The following is a 21,064-nucleotide window of genomic DNA, read 5'->3' as shown; positions in this document are numbered from 1 at the left end:
AATCAAAAACTTTAACCAGAATTTCTCTGTTTGCAACAATCAGGAAAAGACCAACATAAAAGTCATCATTCAATGGTGGAGTAATGCATTTACATTGTTGAGTATAAGTACAAACTGAACTTCTAACGTTGTGATTCTTTTCTAGACATAGAAATATACTACGAACTGATGCTTTTTTAAAGTAAAGAAATGATGTCTCTACCTGGGGCAGTATCACAGAACTAACTCTAACATAAGGTTGACTAATCCCTGCTCTGAATTTTAATTGTAATTAAATGTATGCCATAAGTAGATTTCCTCATAATATTTAAATTATATTATTTAATTCATTTAATACTATTTTATTAAATCATCATATTTTAGGGTAGTGTTGCCTGATTTAGAAAAAATAAAATACAGGATGGCTGCTTAAATTTGAATATCAGGTGAACAATGAATAATTTATCAGTCTAAGTATGTCCCAAATATTGCAAGAAACTGTGCAATATTGCAATATTTGGGACATACTTAGACTGAAAAAAAATATTGTTTATATGAAATTCAAATTTAACTGGCTATCTTGTTTTTTATCTGGCAACTTTACTTTAGAGTTATTAAAATCTGGCCATTCATGTATCTGTCAGTCACACTAATCTGAATAATTCTCAATCCACTGACAGAAACGTGTGTCAAAATAGTGTTAAGGTTAATTTGGGACATTTGAGACAAGTATCTGTGGTTTCTTCAAAAATTTCAAATTATTTTAAAACTCTAGACAATTTATTTCTCTTATTTATTTTTCTATATCAAGATAAAATAAAAGATATTAGTTTGATTTTGAGTATAGATCCTTTATAATTAGTAATTTATTTCCATGTTTTTCTTATGACATGGCTTTAGAATACTTCTAAGGGACTTCCCTGGTGGCGCAGTGGTTAAGAATCCACCTACCAATGCAGGGGACACGGGTTGGATCCCTGGTCAAGGAAGATCCCACGTGCTGCAGAGCAACTAAGCCCGTGTGCCACAACTACTGAGCCTGTGCTCTAGAGCCTGCAAGCCACAAGTACTGAGCCCGCATACCACAACTACTGAAGCCCACATGCCTGGAGCCCGTGTTCCACAACAAGAGAAGCCACTGCAATGAGAAGCCTGCGCACCTCCATGAAGAGTAGCCCCCGCTCACTGCAACTAGAGAAAGCCCTCACGCAGCAACGAAGACCCAATGCAGTCAAAAATAGAATAAAATTAAAAAATAATAATAATAAAGAATACTTCTAAGAGTTACTGAAATCAGTAAGCTCCTTATTTTTAGATACAGCTACTGATTTGCTTATCTATTTATCACTTTTAACACTCTCAAATTATTAAAACACTGATATACAAAGAATATTTTTTTCCTTTAAGGCAGACCACACATCCAGGGTTAATTAATGCCATTCCTCTTTACCCATCCTTAGCAGAATGGATCACATGGCAGCAGGCAGCTATGGAAATGCAATTCTTTGCAGCACACCAATGAAAGTTGACATTACCCTTCCTTTACACTAGGAGGCATATTGTTCCTACAGATTTTTCTACTATAACACTGAACATACTATTCAGTGACTGCTTCGACAAGCTCAAATGCAACTGAATATTACTAACAACTTTTAGACATTTATGATAAACAAGTACTCAAAGCTAATTCTTTTTGGGATTAAAGTCATACTTGAAATTGATGAGATCTAAAACTTGCCAGCAGAGAAAGCTTGTGTTCCTGCTGGTTTTACAGCCATCTTTTAACCACTTTAAGTAATAAAAGATAAAATCATCTCATTGCAATCCTCTTAAAAATAAAATAGTAATGAAACAAAAAGTGTATTTTGAATAATTAATATTATAATAAATACTTTAAAATCATAAAGTGAACATAATTTATTTAAAGTGAAATAATGAATATACTGGAGTATAAATATGCTTTATTATATAAGTTTTTATCAGTCTTTAGCAAACTGTGGTGTTTTGGAACTGCCCATCAGATATGATAAGTATGAAAAAAGTCACATGAAAAGAATTTAAAATATAAAGTATTCAGAATTTGAAACACATTTTTAGAATTTTTTTCTTCTAAGGTATAACAATGATTTTGCATTTCAAATTTCTCCGTGGTAATTTTGAACACTTGACTGGAAACTTCTGCTAAATAATTAAGATACATGTTTTGATTCTTCTACATATTTTCACTGTCTATAGATAATAATAACAATACAAAAATAATGATACCTGTAAACCAAGGCTGCAGTATGTGCCAACAGCCCTGTGGACCCAGGGTCAATGAGTTAGATGAAAGGTTATTCTGAATCCACAGTCTGTGTTCTTAATCACAACTCCACAATGCCTCCCAAAAAAGCCAACACTGACTATATATAGGACTCAAACCTCCCCAAAACTTTCAAATATCTTTTTGATTCTACCCTAATTTTTGTTGTCTTTGCTCTCACTCCACTCCACCCTCATCTTTGCCTGCCCTAAATGTTGTTTGTTATTATTTCCTTCTTGGAGTATCTTCCAAGAAGATAGTCCCTTGGAAGATAGTCCCTTGTCTATCTTCATAACTACATTTACTCCTCAAATTTCAGTCACCTTCTATGTTGTCAGTTTCCAGTTTCCAACTCAGAATCATATTCTTAGTTCCTAGATACATTTATCTAGGAACTTTGTACACCTATCCAAATTTTTAAATTTTTTAAGAATTGTTTCCTAAGCTGAGTTTTTATCTCATATTCTCTAATTTATTTAATTGTGTAATTTTCCGGTAAGTCTAGCAAACTAAAATCATGGAATACCATCAAGTCTTTCTATTCTCTTATCTGCTGTATCCAATTAGAATGTATTCTATCCTCCCCATCATTCAAAATCTGGTCCAACCTATACCTCAATCCAGGTTCATTTCTTGTCACAGACTGGAACAGTTGTATATTAACCATTTGTTGAGCATCTGTGTTTCAGGCACTGTGCTAAGTGATTATTTATATCAAATAACTGTAGTTTTTATAACAATATTCTCAATGATATTAAAAACCTCATTTTGGAGGTTAGTAACCCAGGACCACGTGGTAGAGCTAAGCATAACTGCATGTGCCACAAAAATACTGAACTATTCACTGCTTATCCAACTAGCCATGACATTTCATAGCACCAAGAAACCTGTGCTGCCAGTGGGTGCTCACACACACACACACACACACACAGAGGCACACGCACATATTTTATTTACTTAAACAATTTCTGTTTATCCAATGTCACTTGTTTAAAGGATCACTCTATAGAATCTTTATTGATTTCTTATTCAAGACTTATTCTATTTTAAACCCCACATTTTTTATGCTTATAATTGGCATTTATTCTAGTTCACTAATGTTATTGGTATCTAGTATCTTCTCTCTTTCAAAAATCAATATTTCCTTTTTTTTTTTTTTTGTCTTGTTTTTATGGTCTATAAAATGCTCATAGCCTGGCCCTCAGAGAAAATATAATTGCAAAACAATTTCAGGAACTTTACAAGTTCCCTCAAGGCCTCTCCGACCAAGGAACTCACATTAGAACTCTTGTTCTCACAGTAACTCAGTTTTTTTTAAGTTTAGTGAACCTTGGTTTTAATGCCTGTCCCCAGAATCTAGTAGAGTACCTGGCACATAGTAGCCTCTGCATGAGTGTTTACAGAATGAATAAACAAATGAATGAATCGTGGAAAAGTCATGTGAATAAAGGTTCTTAAACGACAGACCTTGGATTGTAAGATATTTCGGAATTACTAAGTCATATATAAATTGTGGCAGACATACTCTAGTGTGACCCCTCAGGTTCCCAACCTCCTGGTGTTCATTACTATATGTATCCCCTTCCCTTGAATGTGGGCAGGACCTGAGACTTGCTTATGACCAATAAAATATGGCAACAGTGATGGAATGTCACTCCTGTGAATATGTGAAGTTATGTAAGAATGCATGTTGCTACAAACTCACTCTAGAGACTGTCTCTCTAACTGCCCTTGAAGAAGTAAGCAGTCATGATGAGAGGCACATGTGGCTAGCAGCTGAGGGTGGCCTCCAAGGGCTGAGAGCAGTCTCCAGCACACAGCCAGTGAGATAGTCTCAGTCCTACACCTGCAAGGAAATAAATTCTTCTAATAATCTGAAAAATCTAGGAAGCAAATTCTTCCACAGTTTAGCCTGCAGATGAAAAAGCAACCTGGTTGACACCTTGATTACAGGCTTTTGAGACCCTGAGCAGAGGACTCAGCCAAGTCACGTTCAGACTCCTGACTTGAAGAAACTGTGAAATTATGAATGTGTGTTGTTTTAAGACACTAAGTTGGTGGTAATTAGCAATAGAACATAGATGGTAGATAGATACATATATACGTATATACATACATAAGAGATGAGTAGATGTATATTTTGTTTGTGATCTACATGGCTTAATCTAGAAAATGTTCTGACCTCTCTGATTTTAAGGGGAAAGTAGTTAGTAATAGATAGTTTTTAACTTACATTTAGAAAAATATATTTAATAAAGCAAAATATTAAAGTTTTATAGCACTAAAAAAATCAAATTTTGTTCTTTTATTGCCTTTTTTCCCCTTAAACTCAAAGTACAGTAGGATTGACTACTTTTTCTCTATACCATTCTATGAGGAACTCTAGATTCACTAACTCAGGGGCCACTATTGTGGGATCACCCTGAATTGATTACAAAAATCCCATGGGGAAGTGAACATAACAAGTGACAATATGAAACCTCTGAACAATTTTCTTTAAGTTAATATAATTAGTTCAACCCAGGATACGTATTAAAAAAATAAACACAGTTCATAAAAATTATTGTATAAAATACTTTGCCCCAAAAATCAAATTCATGTTTAATTCCCAAAGCATATTATGGTTAGTGATTTTTTTTCTTGCAGGTTAGGATTAGTACAATTTCTTAGGACTGAAATTTGATAGGGTAATTATGTTTTTTTTCTGGATTTTGCTGGAGTATTTTAAAATTTTATTAACTTGACTTTTTTTCTCCCCAAAATGACAGCCTCATTTAAAATCTCATGCCCAAATATTTTAAATTCTCGATTTTCTTAGCATGTGTGTCCTATATCTTTAAGACTGACAGGAAAATATATTTTTAATACAATTTTTTACTTGATGTAAAAAATATATATTCTAAGAATGATTTTTTTCTCAGCTCTGTATCAGGTGCTTTCCATGAAAATTACAAAATAAAAATATAATTTGACTACATTATTAAAATTGTGGAAAATATAGACAGTTAAAAAGAAATCAATACTCCAAACTGAAGATAACCACAGTTAACATGATATAGGACTTCCTAGGTTTATTATTTGTTTATTTGCTTTACCTTGATAGAACACTTAATTTGTCTGACTGTATATTCATGTGTTTGTGAAATATTATTTTTTTAGTCAACAAATATACATTGCTGTCCTACTATATTCCAGGTACTGTTATGCCTGAAGAATAGAAAGGTGAGCAAATAGTCTTTAGAGATTAATGGGAGAGACAATTGTGAATCAACTAATCACACAGATTCTCTTTAAGGAAAAGATATAAGTACCATGATAAAGAAAAATTGTTCCAACGAAAAGAGGACTAAATAAGACTAAGTAAGACTCCATATATATGAGTTCTATTCTTGACTCACAAACTATGTAATTTAGGCCAAGCACTTCCCTTTTTACTCCTCTGTATAAAATAATTTTATACTGTGTGGGCTACGGGGTCCTATTAAGGTTTAATTTTCATTAGCCCAATGCCAAGTAATCCTTGCAGAAGTAGTTCTTTCACAAGTTGTTCGTCTTACAACTCATCTTAGTAATATTCAATGTCTCAAACTTCCTCTTAAAAATGAGATTAGTGCCCCCAAATTTAAAACTCAATGTCAGTGATGACTGTATTGTATTACACACTGTCTTAAAACCTGCGCACATTGCAGGTGGTTTCTCTGAATAGTAAAAGCATAACCTGTGAAGTTAGGCACTCCTGAGTTCATATTTTACCTCAGCTACTTGCTAAGTAGTTTTGACAAGTAGTTTAATTATAATACTATGTAACTTGCAATATTGGCATGGAATCATAAACAATATATTAAAACATTTACTAGCATTCCTGACTCATAAGTAGACCTCAGTAAATATTACCCATAAATATACCAGGTATCAAAACTATCCTTAGTGAGAAATTCACCAGCTGAATTCATACACAGTCCAGATAGAGGTAGAAGCATATGACAGTCAAGGCTTTAATAATATAAATACAATCTGAAATTTTGAATGTCATTAAACAGAAGAAAATCCTTAAAATTAACATTTAAAAGAAAAACAGATGAAAAAATAACTCCATTCATGATTCTCAACGGGACAGGATTAGGACCTAATTCTGAATTAGTGGTAATAAGCTGCTCCCGATCTAATTACATAATTGTTTTTGTTTCTTTTTAACTTAGTGAAATTGCTTCATCACTCTAGCTATATGTCTTAAAAATTAAAATCCTCAATTGAAAATCCCCTTACTATTTTCTTAGAATTAATGGTTTTATTGAGTTTTACATGGAGGGCACGATCATATTAATAAGTTAACTTTTTAAGGAAATATGATTAATTCTGTTATTTGGGAAAGGGATAAATCTTTTTATGTAGAAAAACTGACAAAACTCACTGCAAGAAATACTGCATGTGTGTGTGCCATTTGTGGGACAGTTGGCTAAGTATGCACTAGGACTCAGAAATGCCTAGAACATAGAGACACTATCTCTTTGGTTGCCAGAGGGCTACATTAAAGCCTAAAGGTATATTAAAGCTTAAGTTTCCAAAAACTCCCCCACATGATACCATTTGTATTAATTTTTTTAAAAAATGCATAATGAAAAAAATTACTATGAAATTAGTACTAAATTCTATTTTTATTGACAATCATTATATTTGAAAAACTAGGAATCCATACAGATATAATTCTTAATAACTCTATAGATAATATGAATTTATATGGATATTGCATGATTGCTATAAAATCATGACTCTTCAAGAGACAGACAGAAAATTCCACTGAAGACAATGGAAATGGTTTAGATCTACATAGCAAGATTATTACTGTTGAAGATTATTGCTGCAATTATCCTGTACCTTACTCTACAAATTCTTCAAAGTTAATTACAAAAATGTGACTGCAGAATTTTAAGATAATATATCATAATATTATACTAATATGAATTACTGTTTAGTTATGGATCTCAGTGTTTCTGGGCTAGTCTAATGAATTCTCCTCTAGACGTTTGCAAAAGAGGTTAAAATTAAAGTCTCTTTAAATGTCAAAAGAAGTGTTAGCCTCCAGGGGCCCTCTGGGCTCCACCTTTCCCTATCTGACTCTTATCCTTCCTTCCCAATCATGAATAAGGATGATTTCTCCAGCAAGGAGCACTGTTCCGATTTAACACATTTTTATGAACGTGATTCTTCTGAGTGAAGTCACTGTGTTGAGGTTGAATGTTGGAACGTGCAAGGGTGCGTCTTCCCTTGGGTCTTTTTTTCCATGTGACAGGATTGGTAAAAATTCTGGGGAGCTCTTCAAGCAGGCTTGAAAGTTTCCCCCCCCCACCCCCAGCTTTAGAATCTCTCATGTCTTCTCCTATTTGGCAGTTTGCCCAGTGCTATTTTCCAGGTTTAAGAAATTGTTGGGTGAATAACGGCACATATTAGATAAAGTCCTGGCCTAGGGTAGCTTAGCTTAACCATATTGCAGTATACATTTTTTTGTTTACTTTTACTTCTGTGAAAATAACTGGTGAGCTATATAGACAAATCCTAAAACCATTTGTGCCAGTGTGTTTAAGATAGAGCTTTTCTGTCTTGGTTTTGGAGGAGGCCCAAAGACCAGAGGAGCCAACCACTCCCATGTGCAGAAGAGGTGGTCAAGAACCAGTTTTGGGACCCCTGCCTTAATGCCAATAAGAGATGTTTTAAAACTGGAGAAGGGGAAGTTGCAGACTAGGAAATCTGTTTAGAAAGAGCTGTCCTACATATCCAACCTCTTTACACAAGTCCAGCAAATGTTGAGACAATGGAACCACAGGTTCAATGGTCCTTAGACTAATCAGAACCAAGAAATCTAAGGAGAATTTTTGACCAGCTCTACCAAATGCTGTGAGATGAGTAGTTGCCTCTTTGGATATGGCCTGACATTCTGGATATGTGCAGTCAAAAGATGCACGTATGTTTTCCTTATGAGACCAAGAAAGAGGACATGAAAGATTAAGAACCAGAGCTGGTATGGAATTTGCTTAGATTTTCCTAAAAGATTGGCTGAGAAAAACTTCAGCAGAAAGAAGATGCAAATGTAACTCCATATGTCAATAAGAAGAGAACCACCTATCAGAAAAACCTGCAGAGATGGGAGCACAGCTTGAGAGGGGGCATATGTACAAAAGATCCGCCACCACTACCCTGAAATCAAAGAGTCAGTTTAAAATCCTAGAAGGCAGAAAACACCAATGCTGGATTGCCACAACAGAACTAGTTAAGAAAGTCCTTTCATGCTTTTTACCTTTTCTTGGTATTTCTACTTCAACCATAGAATTGCCAGAGGCACTTTAATATCTAAAGCAGTGAGAGAAAGAGCTAGGACATTACAAAAACGTCACCCTAACCCCATTTCACACTATAGACAAGTTTGAAGGAGGTCAAGGTGAGTTAGAAAAAACTTTTAATTCAAATCAAACAGAAATCATGGTCATTACTTTGGACTGGACATAATAATTATTGAATTGGACTTCTAATTTTTAAGTAAAGTGAACTAGTTAGTGATTTAAAAAAATAATAATAATAGAATGACCAAAAAAAGATATAGCATTTGCCCAAAATTTTCTTCAAAGGCCGAGGAAGAAGTACCCTCACAGGGCTTACCTGGAATGAACAATGATTTCTGAGGTGAGATGTGAGTTTGTTGGAAAATAAAGGATTTTGCCAGTCTCATCCCACTCATTCCACTCTTTCAATGTATTGGTTAAAAAAAAATTATCCAAAATTAAAATAGACAAAAAATGTAAAACCCCACATCATTATCACTCCTCTTCATACTTGTTTTAATCACCATGTTATATATATATATATATATATATATATATATATATATATATGTGTGTGTGTGTGTGTGTGTGTGTGTGTATGTGTGTGTGTATAGTCTTCATTGGAAAAGAGCATTCCACAGGACACTTTTTTCTTTTTCTTCATTGACTAGGTTCCACTTAACTATATTTAATCAATTCTAAAATGTAAAAATATCTTCCCATTTTAATATCTTTGACATCTAGATGTCTTTCATAAAACGGCTTCTTGCAGTTGTATCTGCAGCATTTTTTCTTTTTTCATGGTTCATAAAATAAAGATGCACCAAACAATTTAACAGCCAATATATCAAGCACATTAGACTTGATATATTTCAAAGAATATTACAACAACAATAAAGGCAGCAAAAAACAACTGAATGTCCATTTACTTGCTCCCCAGAATGACTGTTAAAACTCAAGGGCACAACAGAAAACCAGAAGAACTCCAAGCAAAGTTTTTAAGAGGACTCACCAGAGTTGGGATCAGAGTTGCCATCTGCTTCAGTCCTCTTGTCCGGAGAGGCCTGGTCATAGAATTCGTCCTGTGGCTGAACCAGAGGAAGAGGGTGTGAGATCAGGGTTCCACTACCCACCGGCTCGTGGTCTCCTAGACCACTGTCACTGCAGCTTTCCTGGGAGCCGTCAGGGAGATGAAAGGTAACCCGGCGCTGCGACTACAAAGAAGACCACAGGACACAACGTTAACATCCCTCCCAAAGGAAGTGGAGGCGGAACGCAAAGCAAAGCAAATTTAACACACAGTGCAATGTCGAGGCAGAATATAAAATACTTGGAACACAGCTGGAAACAAACATTTATTATTTGTCGTTTCCTATGACATATCCAACTTGCAAAATACAAGAAAGAATTTCAACCTTGTATAATTCAAGAACAAAAAACTTGTGGTATACCATTGAAACTTGTAGAAAGAAAGGCAAAAAAGAATATATATATATATATGCTAATGGTCAAAGCTATACAAAATTTTTAAATAAGCAGAAATATAAAAATGTTTGTTTCATAGATTTGAATAAATACATAGATAATGCAACACAACATTCCATTTCTTTTGAATGACCTAGTATTGTGTTTACTTGAGGCTTTTAAGGTAGCTTTTGCAATGAAGTCATTATTGTCCACTGGCCCAGATATTGCTACCCGTCATTGGTTTTAGAATATCCCTGTTGAAAGGTGTTTGTAATCCTACTTTGGCATCTATTTACACAATGTCACCATCAGAAGTGACCTAAAATATGTATATGGGTACTTTAATAAATTTTAGTATTTTAGTAAAATAAAATTGTGCATTTCAGCACAGATCACTGCTTAGTTTTCTTGGTAAATATTCTTTTAGCTGATATAATCTATGAGATAAGAGAACATTTACAGGTGTGTAGGGTGGAGATTTATGCCGTACAGAATTATGTGAGAGTAGTAAATGTGTGCTGTATGTCTGACTACACCTAATTTCCATTTTACTTTGATAACCAAAAGACCTTTTAATATTGCATTGCATGTGACTACTTTTACTCAGATTTAATAAAATTATGAATATATAAATAATAAATATATAATATATGGAGATACAATGTATAACAATCATTTTATCTTACCTAAGATTTGTGTTTTCAAGAGACAATTTAAAAATTGTATCCATTTCAAAGAAAACAAATGTAGAGACAAAATGTTATAGGTAGATATACTGCTATTCTATAAATGTATTTCTTATAGACTGACAATAGAACATAGCCTATTTTCTGTGAGTCACTCGTTCAAATCTAGCTCAGAATCATAATGGAGAAGAGCTGATACCACTTTATTGCTGTTCAATGACCTGTGTGAAATGATTTGATAGTTTAGTACATTTTAAATGAACTAATGTAGACATCATATAAACTATAATCATAAATGGTCCTAACTGAGTCTACTGTAGCACATTGCACCTTCAAGTACAACTATCTCACTACCATTGTTCCCTCCTCAATAGAATTTGAAACGTGCCTAGGTAAGTGCTACATAATATGCAAGCCAACTTGAATATTAATATCTGAAATGCATTTCTACTTTTAAGGGAAGGTCATGCTACTGATTTTATTTATTACAGTGTTTCCTTTCCCAGGTGAATTTAACCCTTGAGGGAATAATAATACAAGTATTCTCTGTTTCTGTTTCAACATGCACTTAATTCATATTAAGTGTATGCTTTTGTAATAAAGGACAGTGACCAGGCTGCCTACAATACATAATTGCCAAACATCGCTTTTAAAGTGATTGGCCTACTAAAAAGTCCATAGTCTTAGTGACTAAAGCATCTCTGGTGTTACCTCTGGAAGACTATCTCTTAGTTACAGCTTAAGTGAGTAAAAAGGAAGTCAAAACATAAGAGGGACAATGGAACAATCTGAATGATTCTGCAATCTTCATAAAGCATTTCTGGGAGACGCTTATAAGCCATTATAAAATATTTGTTTCATAGACAGAGGGAAAAAGGAAAATTAACATCTGTGATATTCTTCTAAACTGTTTTAATTACAATAATTTTTTTCCTAGGAAATGTCCAAATCTGCAACATCAGTTATATCTAAATCAGTAGTTCTCATAGTATGGTCATTAGAAATAGTATTCATTGGGCACCTACTGGTACATAGCCTGGTGTTATAATTACTCTGAGAATAATAAGGAAAATATTTTTTAAACTATTTCAAATACAACTTATTAGATTCCATCTCACATATACTATACTATGATATTTCTTTACCACTTTATAATTGAGAATAACAGATGTAAATCTAGTGTAATTTATTTGCTGTAAGACCCTGTAAATTAGTGTAATACAATGTTTAAACTACTGTGGCTTACGGAAATATTTCCTAATTAATTTGACTCAGAGATGTTTAAGTCTTAATTGGCAAAATTGTGCACAATTTATCAGTCTAATGGGAGGTAGGGGTGGTGATGCATATGGACTAAGAATGGCAACATAGATATTATAGTGTGAAGCAAATTGATCAAATCAATCTTTAACTTATCATCATAATGACTGATGCAAGTGGAATAATGTTTGGAATATCAAGATAGAAGGAGAATATTTGAATAAATTAAAATGAAGGAAAATGAGAATCCATGGTACATTATGAAACAGGAGTTGTGGGTGTCATCAAGGAATGCAGTACTTATTCAGGTTTTGCCCAAGAGCACCAGATGAAGAGTCAGAACCAGATCTCCTGCCTGGGGGTGCTTGCTCGGTAGGGCCTGGCCCTGGACAAGGACATTATGTCTTTGAAGGAGTTCTTGGCCTTGTAAAATGGAGAGAGCAGTGCCTTAAGCAGAGGAGTGTTGTAAGGCTCAAACAGATAAAATAAGAAGTGTTCTTGTTATATAATACATGACACAGAGTAGGTACTCAATAAAAGGTAGCTATAATTCTCAAAGTTAATAGCTTTTAACCTCTGGGGTTATCAGTGTTTAGCAGTTATAAAGATGCGATTCCTTCACCCCAGAAAAAAGTATTGTTCTTTGGGAAGAGACCTGAAGAATCTTGGCATGCCTCACAATGTGCCTGTAGGTGTGTCAGCCCAGAGCCTCTCTGAGGGGAAGCTGCTCTTGGGTGGAAGTGAGGTATGAAGACCAAGAGTTTAGAACATATGGTTTCTCCTCAGAGAAAGTGAAGGTTTCCCCACTATTCTTTCAAGAAACCTATGATTGTTTGTATATTCAAAGCGAGACAGAACTTTTTACTTATAGTCTTTGGGAATTTTGCTTTTGGGTTATCCCCATGGAAAGGAGCCCAGTTTGGGTTATAAATATAGTGAAACCCTGCCTGACTGAATTGGGACAACACATGTTATCAAGAGACTACTTCAGACTTTCCAAAGCCTGGGCACTTACATTTTGTTTTCCTGTATCTATTTCTTACCCATTCCATTTTCTCCCATGGGAAACATTATTATTATTTTTGGCTAAGTCTGGTTGAGGGTTTGAATGTCACATTTGTTTATCTGATTTATCACTGACAGGTTAGCTCCAGGTCCCAGGCTGCCCCGAGGAAGAATAATATGGGAACAAGAACTACTAAGGCTGTTCCATGTTATTTTACTTTGGGACTGCTGATATGGATTCTGACCAAGCGAAGCTTCCATCAGAGACCCTGTACTCTATGCCAGCATAAAGGGCCATGCATGCAAATACAGGTATGTCCAGGATACTGTAAGTTGGAAGATGCCACACTGGTTAGGTCTGAGAAACATCACCAAGCACTTTTGCAATATTTTTTCTTGTAGGTTAGTATGAAAGAGAGGGAAAATTCAAGATGCCCTGAGAAGATACACATGTTCCTATGTTGGACACTGTTTTTCAAGAGTCACTGAATGAGTCAGCTAAGAAATCTTAATCATTGCTTTCATGCTTCTCTTGTGTGTGTCTTAACTGGTACAGGATATTATTCACCAATGAGTGATTCACATTCAAGCCTACAATCCCAGTCCCATTAATCTAGATAGATTCCCATGTGCAAAGACTTAGTAGTAAGGTGCATTGTGTCTTTGCATAAAACAGCAAAAATGTAGAAAAGAGTGAAATGTCTAATAGGTAACTAATAAATTATGTAATAGCATAAAATTGAATCATTCACAATACTTAAAATAATGTTAATGTTTGTTGATGTGGAAAATATTTATAATCTATTGTTAAGCGTAAAAATGAGGTTTGTAAAGATTTTACTGTGTTGAATTGCATTCCTGTTAATGTGCTTTTGGGTGTGAATATGTGTAAGCTAAGATCTGAATATGCATACACTAAGGGTTTAAAGCGGTGTTGTTTGGTCATGGAATTATGATATTTAAAATTTTTATTATTTTGACTACACTAAAATTTCCATACATTGTCTTTGTAATATTAGAACATATGCTAAGTTTTAATACTTAAAATTGTATTCCTCTTCATCACTTATAGCAAAATAGAACTTAGTCCAAGAGAAAGGAAAAACCTGAGAGACAGTAGTTGGGCTTGCTCTTGAGCTAAGGAATGTCAGACAATCTTCTATCACTGTGTTGCTACCTTAACTTTCATTTTTTACTTTCTTTACCTAGCTTTTTAATCATTGCAATTAAAGATCCTTGTCTTTTCCTCAAATCACAAGATAACATGAATATAGGACTAGGCCAATTATTATAAGTCAAATAAACAAATTTACCAGTTAATGACTGACATTTAAATAATTATTTTTTGGAAAATTATAAATTGATATTATGGAAGTAGAAACAAAGTGCTAAGAATTGTTTAAATATGGTTTAATTTGTAGAAAATTCTTTAAATACCTTTTTAAGGAAATATTTTGATTTAGTTCCTTTAATCACATTTAAAAAATAATATATCATCTATATATCTATCTAATCTCTAAATAGTAAACACACACACACACACAAACACATCAGCCAGCAATTACTTATGATGAAGTAAAAGACAAAAAGTGTTAAAGTTCCATATATGAAATTTTTTGCTTTATCTCAGCATTAAATCTGATGAAGATATACTTTTTCTTCATTTGAAATAATATTTTCATATATAGTTCTTCTCAAAGTAGCAAAGAAAATCATACCAAAAAGGGTTAAAAAATTTTTGGAAACTGGAAACTGCATTTTAATTCAAATATTTCTTATAACATTAGTTAGAAGCATTTTGTTCTTTCTTATTTTTAAAAGAAGATATTTCAATTGAAAATTTAAGAGTAATAGTTAAGAGTATAGTCTTAGGTTGCAAGCTATGGAAAGAGGAATTTTTAAATGACAAAAGAACACATTTTCAGCTAAAACCACTGATTCAATTCAATAGCAAGTTCCTCAATAGCTTCTTGCCATCTAAAATCAATGTGTACTCTACCTCTTAATAAAATCCAGAATCAAGTAAAACTCATAGAGGTTTAGAAGGTAAATTAAATGCATCCCAAAAAGCAATCTATGGTTACAGTTTAATTTGCTGTTACTTAATACTCACAGGCGTGACTGAAGGGAAACATATTAATACACACATGTTCTTCCTTATTCATGTTTGAGTGCTCTCATCAAGAAACTAAGAAAGAAGCTAAGAAATAGTTTTGCAGGACAAAATTATAAGGGACTTTTTAACTGGTGATAAATGAAACATTTTGAGCGCAGAATTATTTTATAATGAGTCATTTTATTATTTGTTACTGGTAAATTGAGTTACTCTCCTATCCTGTTGATTGGAAATTATTGGGTTGGCCAAAAAGTTCGTTCAGGTTTCCGTACCATCTTACGGAAAAACCCAAGCGAACTTTTTGGCCAACCCAATACTTATGCTAAATGGTTCTGCTAATGAAGAATTTGTGTATTTTTTTTAAGCTGGAAATTATTTAGGGATTTTTCTAGTCTATTTTAACCTGTTACATTTATTTCAAATGAGGAAATGAGGTAAAGTCATTTGTCTATATAGGTTTCACTGGGAACAAAACCCACATTTTCTGATATTCAACATAAAGGGCTATTCATTCATTCATTCATTTAATAAGTAATTTTTGAGAACCTATTTGTGTAATTCATTAAATAAACCTCAACTAAAACTGGAAGCAGGACAGGTCTGTAGGGAGAGCTCTCACATGCCACAATTCATAGTCAATTACTCCAAACAGGAAGAGACCCATGCTTACATCTCCCACAGTAAGTTGTCTCCTACTTTACTATTCTGGGGAAAGATGAAAACTTCTCTGGCCCCTGGATAGCCCAGCCAGTCAGAGACTGTAGCAGTCCAACCAATGAGAAGCCTTCATACTTTGGACCCCCAGCTTCTTTGAATGGACTCTGGTTATTACAGTTCTTCCCAACTCTTCCTTTTTCCTGGGAAGCCAAGCTCCCCTTCCTTGTTCTCTGGATTTGCCTATGATCCACCATAGTTTGCATAACTTGAATTATGATTCTTAGGCCTATTTCTGTATAAACTCACCTAAGCTGGTAGAATAACTGGTTGTTACATTATTAAAGTTAACGTACTATGTGCTAGACACCGTCCTACTTGCTAAGAACACAATGGTGAACAAGACAAAAACTGTATCACACAACTTCCTAGAAAGTAGAATTTTCTTAAGCTATTCCCTAACAGTTCTGAGCATGCTTTTGATCAGCACCTGTGTCACCTTTTTTATATTTTGATTCCCTTCTAATTCTTGTAAACTATGCAGACTTAAGCAAGGTCAGTGCATGAATAGACCTTCACTGTATTAATCAGCAATAACCTAGGGAGAAAAAAAGAGGGAAGGGGAGAGTATTCTGAATTTATGCCAAACAATCCCCAGGTCTGTTACCATCCTAAGATTGGAATCCATTGCCAATTTGTGAAAATAAAAAATAAAAAGGATAAAAGAGTAACTGAGACTGTTAGAGTAGGCTATTCTTGACTCAAATACAGAATCATTCACTTTGCATATCCTTGAACAATTTATTCCTCTAGGTAGTTGGAAGAATGTTAACAACCTCAAATAAGAGTTGATGAAGTCAAAACAAGCAAGTTTTTCTGAAGAACATATATGCTTGACATTTTATCAGTTTATGATGAATATTTTCTGAATGAAGATGATTTACTCAGAACAGAACTAGGAAACCTAAAGGGGATGCAGCAGAAATTAAGTATCTTTGTCCATCCTCCAAAGATGCTTTCCTGTGGGAAAAATTCTCTGTCTCCCCAGAAAGCAATTTGCAGGGAGTGTTGCCCTGTTTTAAAAGTAGCAAAATGAAACATGATAACAATCCACTAGCAGTCAGCATTTCCTTCTTTCCTCTTTAACGTTTACATTTCAGAATATTTGGAAGACAAATAGGAAGATTCAGTTTTTGTTGGAGAAAGATGTATAACAACTTCACTGACCTAGGTGATGGATGTAAAGGTGTCAGCATGTTTAAAACGAATTTTTTGATTCCTAGCATTATCTATGCTACATAAACTAGGACTAGGGTGCAGATGATAACTGGCCATAAAAAGTTGAATAGCATTTTCAGGGGAAATGGGGAATGCTTGTCTATACCATACTTACTGCTCTGTTAACCAGTTTGCTATCTGCTGCTAAGCAACTGCTTCATTTCAGGATAGAGTTTTTGTCTTTTGTTCTAACTTCAGTACTCAACTGCATGTTTAGTGTAGGAAGCTTGTTTCAGTGTGTGTGGGAAACTCACAGTAACTTAAACTTAGCCTGTTTCCTTTGCTTTGTAAATGTCTTATTGTGAAATGACTTCCTTAAATTTAAGACATACTTTTTGTGCTTTGTAAGTAAAGTGCATTGAATACTTCATAGGACTTCATATGGCTGGGAGACTTGTGTTACTGATATATGATGAAAATTTTAGTATAATTTTATTTTTATTTCCTTTGGATCTCAGTATGATCTGTGAGAAAGTCAGGTAGTATTTCTCTCCACATGCAAAAACAATTGATAGCTTTAAGGAACTTGAGAGAAAATTAAATTCTTTGTACTGTTTTTGGGTGTAACCTTGGCGCTTGAATTTAAATATATGAAACTAACATAAAACAGGAATCTCCTCCTTACATCATTTTCCCCTGTGGGACACCAGAGAAAGGGAAAAGGGTTAGGATCAACTTTCTTCCTTGGTTTGATGGCATCACCCCACTCTTAAGTTTCTTTTAGGGTCCAAAGCAAGTAGAGAGGATTAAGAATTGTCAGCATTGTTGGTTATTTTGCTCCTTATAATTCTTATTTGGTTCCTGCTATCAGAAACACCCTCAACCTATTTCTTACAGTTAAATGCTGCCCAGTAGGAATGAAGCACGTTATCTGAGCATACAAAATATAAAATGACTATATTAAACAGAAGCAGCTGCTCCTGAAACTACAAGCAGAATTCTTGCATCTATAAATTATATGTACAGAAATAGGCAAGAAACAACTCAGCAAGAGTCCTTTCCAATTTAGTTTTCTAGTATAAACAGACCCATGTGATGCAGGAAGTTACCCTTATCATATTTACAAAATCTGCATACATAATAGTTATAGCAATTTAATTAGAAATTCCACTAAGTTATCACTGTTGTTAGATAAAAATACAGAACCCACTGATATAGCATGTGGTCTTTTACCAAAAGTGAGCCTTCTTTGGATAATAAAAAATCACGAAAAATATGCATCAGATCTGTCAGTATTGTTAACAGAAATAGCGTCTGATTTGGTGTTTAGGATTCAAGAATTCTTCTCAGGCAATTTTAGCACAAGTAACAAAAGAGGTAATGCGCATCTCCCTAGCATTCCCCTCTGTTAATAATTCTCAATACAAAATAAGACTTGTAAAACAAAAATAGACCATATTTTCTTTAAGTTGTATTTTTCAAAAGGTAGTCCTTAGATTATACTTATATATTATATTATATTATATTATATTATATTATATTATATTATAATTATCTTCAGACAATGGGTACTTGACTCAAAAGAGTTTGAACATGCACGCGTACACACTTTAAACCTCCATTGTGTATTCAAGCACAAGATCATAATTGCCTAGTAAGAGTGAAAACTAGTAATCCAAGGCTTTAGAGGACAAATCATGTTATTTCAAATTAAAGAATGAAACACAAATGGAGAGGTAGAAGCAAGAAGAAATCTGTATAAATTCTCCAGGAAATACTATTATTGTACATTGATAGGTTGTTTAAAAGTCCTCATGAAAGTTTGCTAGTTTGCACCTAAAAAGTGGTATGATCTGTCTCAATGGACCTTGTGTCAAACACTGCAGTTTCATTTTATTTATTTAACTTTTTGTGTTATTTTGTGTAGTATAAAGAAGAATGTTAAAACTTTTTAGAAGCAGTGAAGGAATAAGAAGTTATTTGAACTAGTCCTCACACACGTAAAGCATATCTGTCCCTGACAGTCTATGGATTACAAATAATTCTGAGCCATCAATCATATCTTCTTCAACAAAAAATAAAAATGGTGATGGGAATGATATTGCTGGAGAAGGAGCCTCTTTCTAGTCTATGATTCATATGATTCGTATATGGAGAGTGTTCTATAACTATTAATTACTACAGGAGCCATCAAAAGAGTCAGCCATGATAAAGAACTCAGTCCTCACAGGCAGGTTAATGGGGGGACTGATTTGCACGGGGAAGGTGGATAGTGGGACATAGTCTACAGAACATAAGTATAGGTCCAGTTTACACTTAGAGGATATGGAAATGTGTGTGCACAGGCACAGAACATGACCCTGATATTATTGACCAACTATTAAATTCTCTTTTCTATGTTGTCTTATAAACATGACCCATACTTGTGAAATGGGGAAGGATGAAGCAGAGCAGATAGGGAAGAAGTTGTCTTTGGCCATAAAAAGCACACAAAAAAGAAACAGGCGTCCCTGGAATTTCGTCTGAAATCTTGGACTCATTGGTAAATCATCTCACAGGCGATAGATTGATAGATAGATTGATTTTGGATGGCTAGTTATCCTCTAAAAATCGGTGTCTGTATTAACTATCAAATTTTAAATAATTATTAGGAACTTAATTTATCCTTTGTAATTATATGGTGAAAAACACTTGTATTGTGAAAGACAGGCATTTTCTAATTTTGTCATCTTTTAGTTCTCTCAAAGGACATCAATGAAAATATTGCTTGCAGTTGAAAATTTTTGATTAGGAATATGTGATACACAAGTCATATTTCTTTTTCTCATAGTAAGTTAGGAAGAAAATAGGAGACTTTAAAAATATATCTACAGCATATACATAAACTCGTGTATGTGTATTTATATATAGATGATGCAAAACTTATGCACAAACTCCAACACAGACTGACAGGCTGCACGTGTCTTAGCATGTGAAATTTTCCTATTCTTAGACAAGGAAATTGTCAAATATATCCAAGATCTTTGCTATATTTATCAATGTTGAAAATGAAATCCAAATTTTATTAACTGAATCTGAGAAAACCTGAATTAATCTAGACAAATCTGATACCATTGAATTCCAGAAAGAGTCTCTTCCTGGTTATATTTAGTGCCACATAATATATAGCTTCACCGGTGATAAAAATTAACTTGTTTAGCAATGATATTTCATTGAGTGTAGAATTCACTTTATCAAATTGTGATTATAAGATGAGGAAAAACATTTTTTAAATAAATGGAAATTATATAAAATATCTAATTTGTTAAGGAGGAATTACTTAATAATTAAAATAGTGATGTCACTATGCTTTTAGAGATTTAGAGTTTGTGCTCTTGAACTGTTTTGTGAACCTGCATGGCATTATATTGCAGAGTCTCAAGATACCAACCGTTGGCCCTTTTATGATCTGACTTTACTTTTTGAAACAACTAAAAGCTGTCTGTAATGATGAACAGTAGCATTTTACAAAGAAAGCAAGATTACAAAATAATATGGCACATTTTCTTCTGTGGCTTAAAAACTAACTTTGAGAACAATTACAAAAGAGGATTTCCAAAATATTTTGAGAAATGATGATACTCAGTGTAGAAATGGACGAGGGCCAATTTGAAGGACAGCATTCCTCTAAGTACGTGATTTCTGTTTCTTAGCTAAAAATCAGTCTCAGCTTTATTCTCAGCTTATATGCAGGAATGTTCTTTTTGGATCTAAATTTAGAAAGAATAATGCAGGCGGTCTGGTATGAGAGAATGAAATGAATGGGTATGGTCTTCATAAGGGGTTTTGAATTACAGAAATCTGAGAAAAACCTTATGAAACAATCTTGCTACATATGTATTGAGCAGTAACATTTGGATATGGAAATCATATCAAAATATTTTTGAAAGTATTAATAAGCATTATTCAGTAAAGTGTAAAACACTGATGTCCTGATAAACTGGAGGAAAATGTTTTAAGTTTCTTTTACTTTGAGAAAATGTAATATGTAACTACCTACAGTACTCTGCTAGAATCAGAGCCC

The 21,064-nt window shown here is 33.9% G+C and overlaps 1 protein-coding gene across 5 annotated transcripts in view; it reads right to left on the bottom strand.

Moving 5' to 3' along the window:
- The window catches only part of PCDH9 (protocadherin 9), a 973,394-nt gene that overhangs the window by 342,230 nt on the left and 610,100 nt on the right, over positions 1-21,064 (bottom strand). For 3 of the 5 annotated variants that reach the window (XM_082434784.1, XM_082434785.1, XM_082434786.1), the window contains one exon: positions 9,608-9,683. In XM_082434784.1, the coding sequence (XP_082290910.1) occupies positions 9,608-9,683 (76 nt within the window). Of the gene's footprint in view, positions 1-9,607; positions 9,810-21,064 lie in introns of all 5 variants that reach the window. The other 2 variants (XM_082434782.1, XM_082434783.1) reach the window with 1 other exon arrangement.

Source organism: Balaenoptera physalus (assembly GCF_965194825.1).
Source record: "Balaenoptera physalus genome assembly, chromosome: 18".
NCBI classification, from domain to species: Eukaryota; Metazoa; Chordata; class Mammalia; order Artiodactyla; family Balaenopteridae; genus Balaenoptera; species Balaenoptera physalus.
This window is presented reverse-complemented; position numbering and strand designations above follow the sequence as displayed.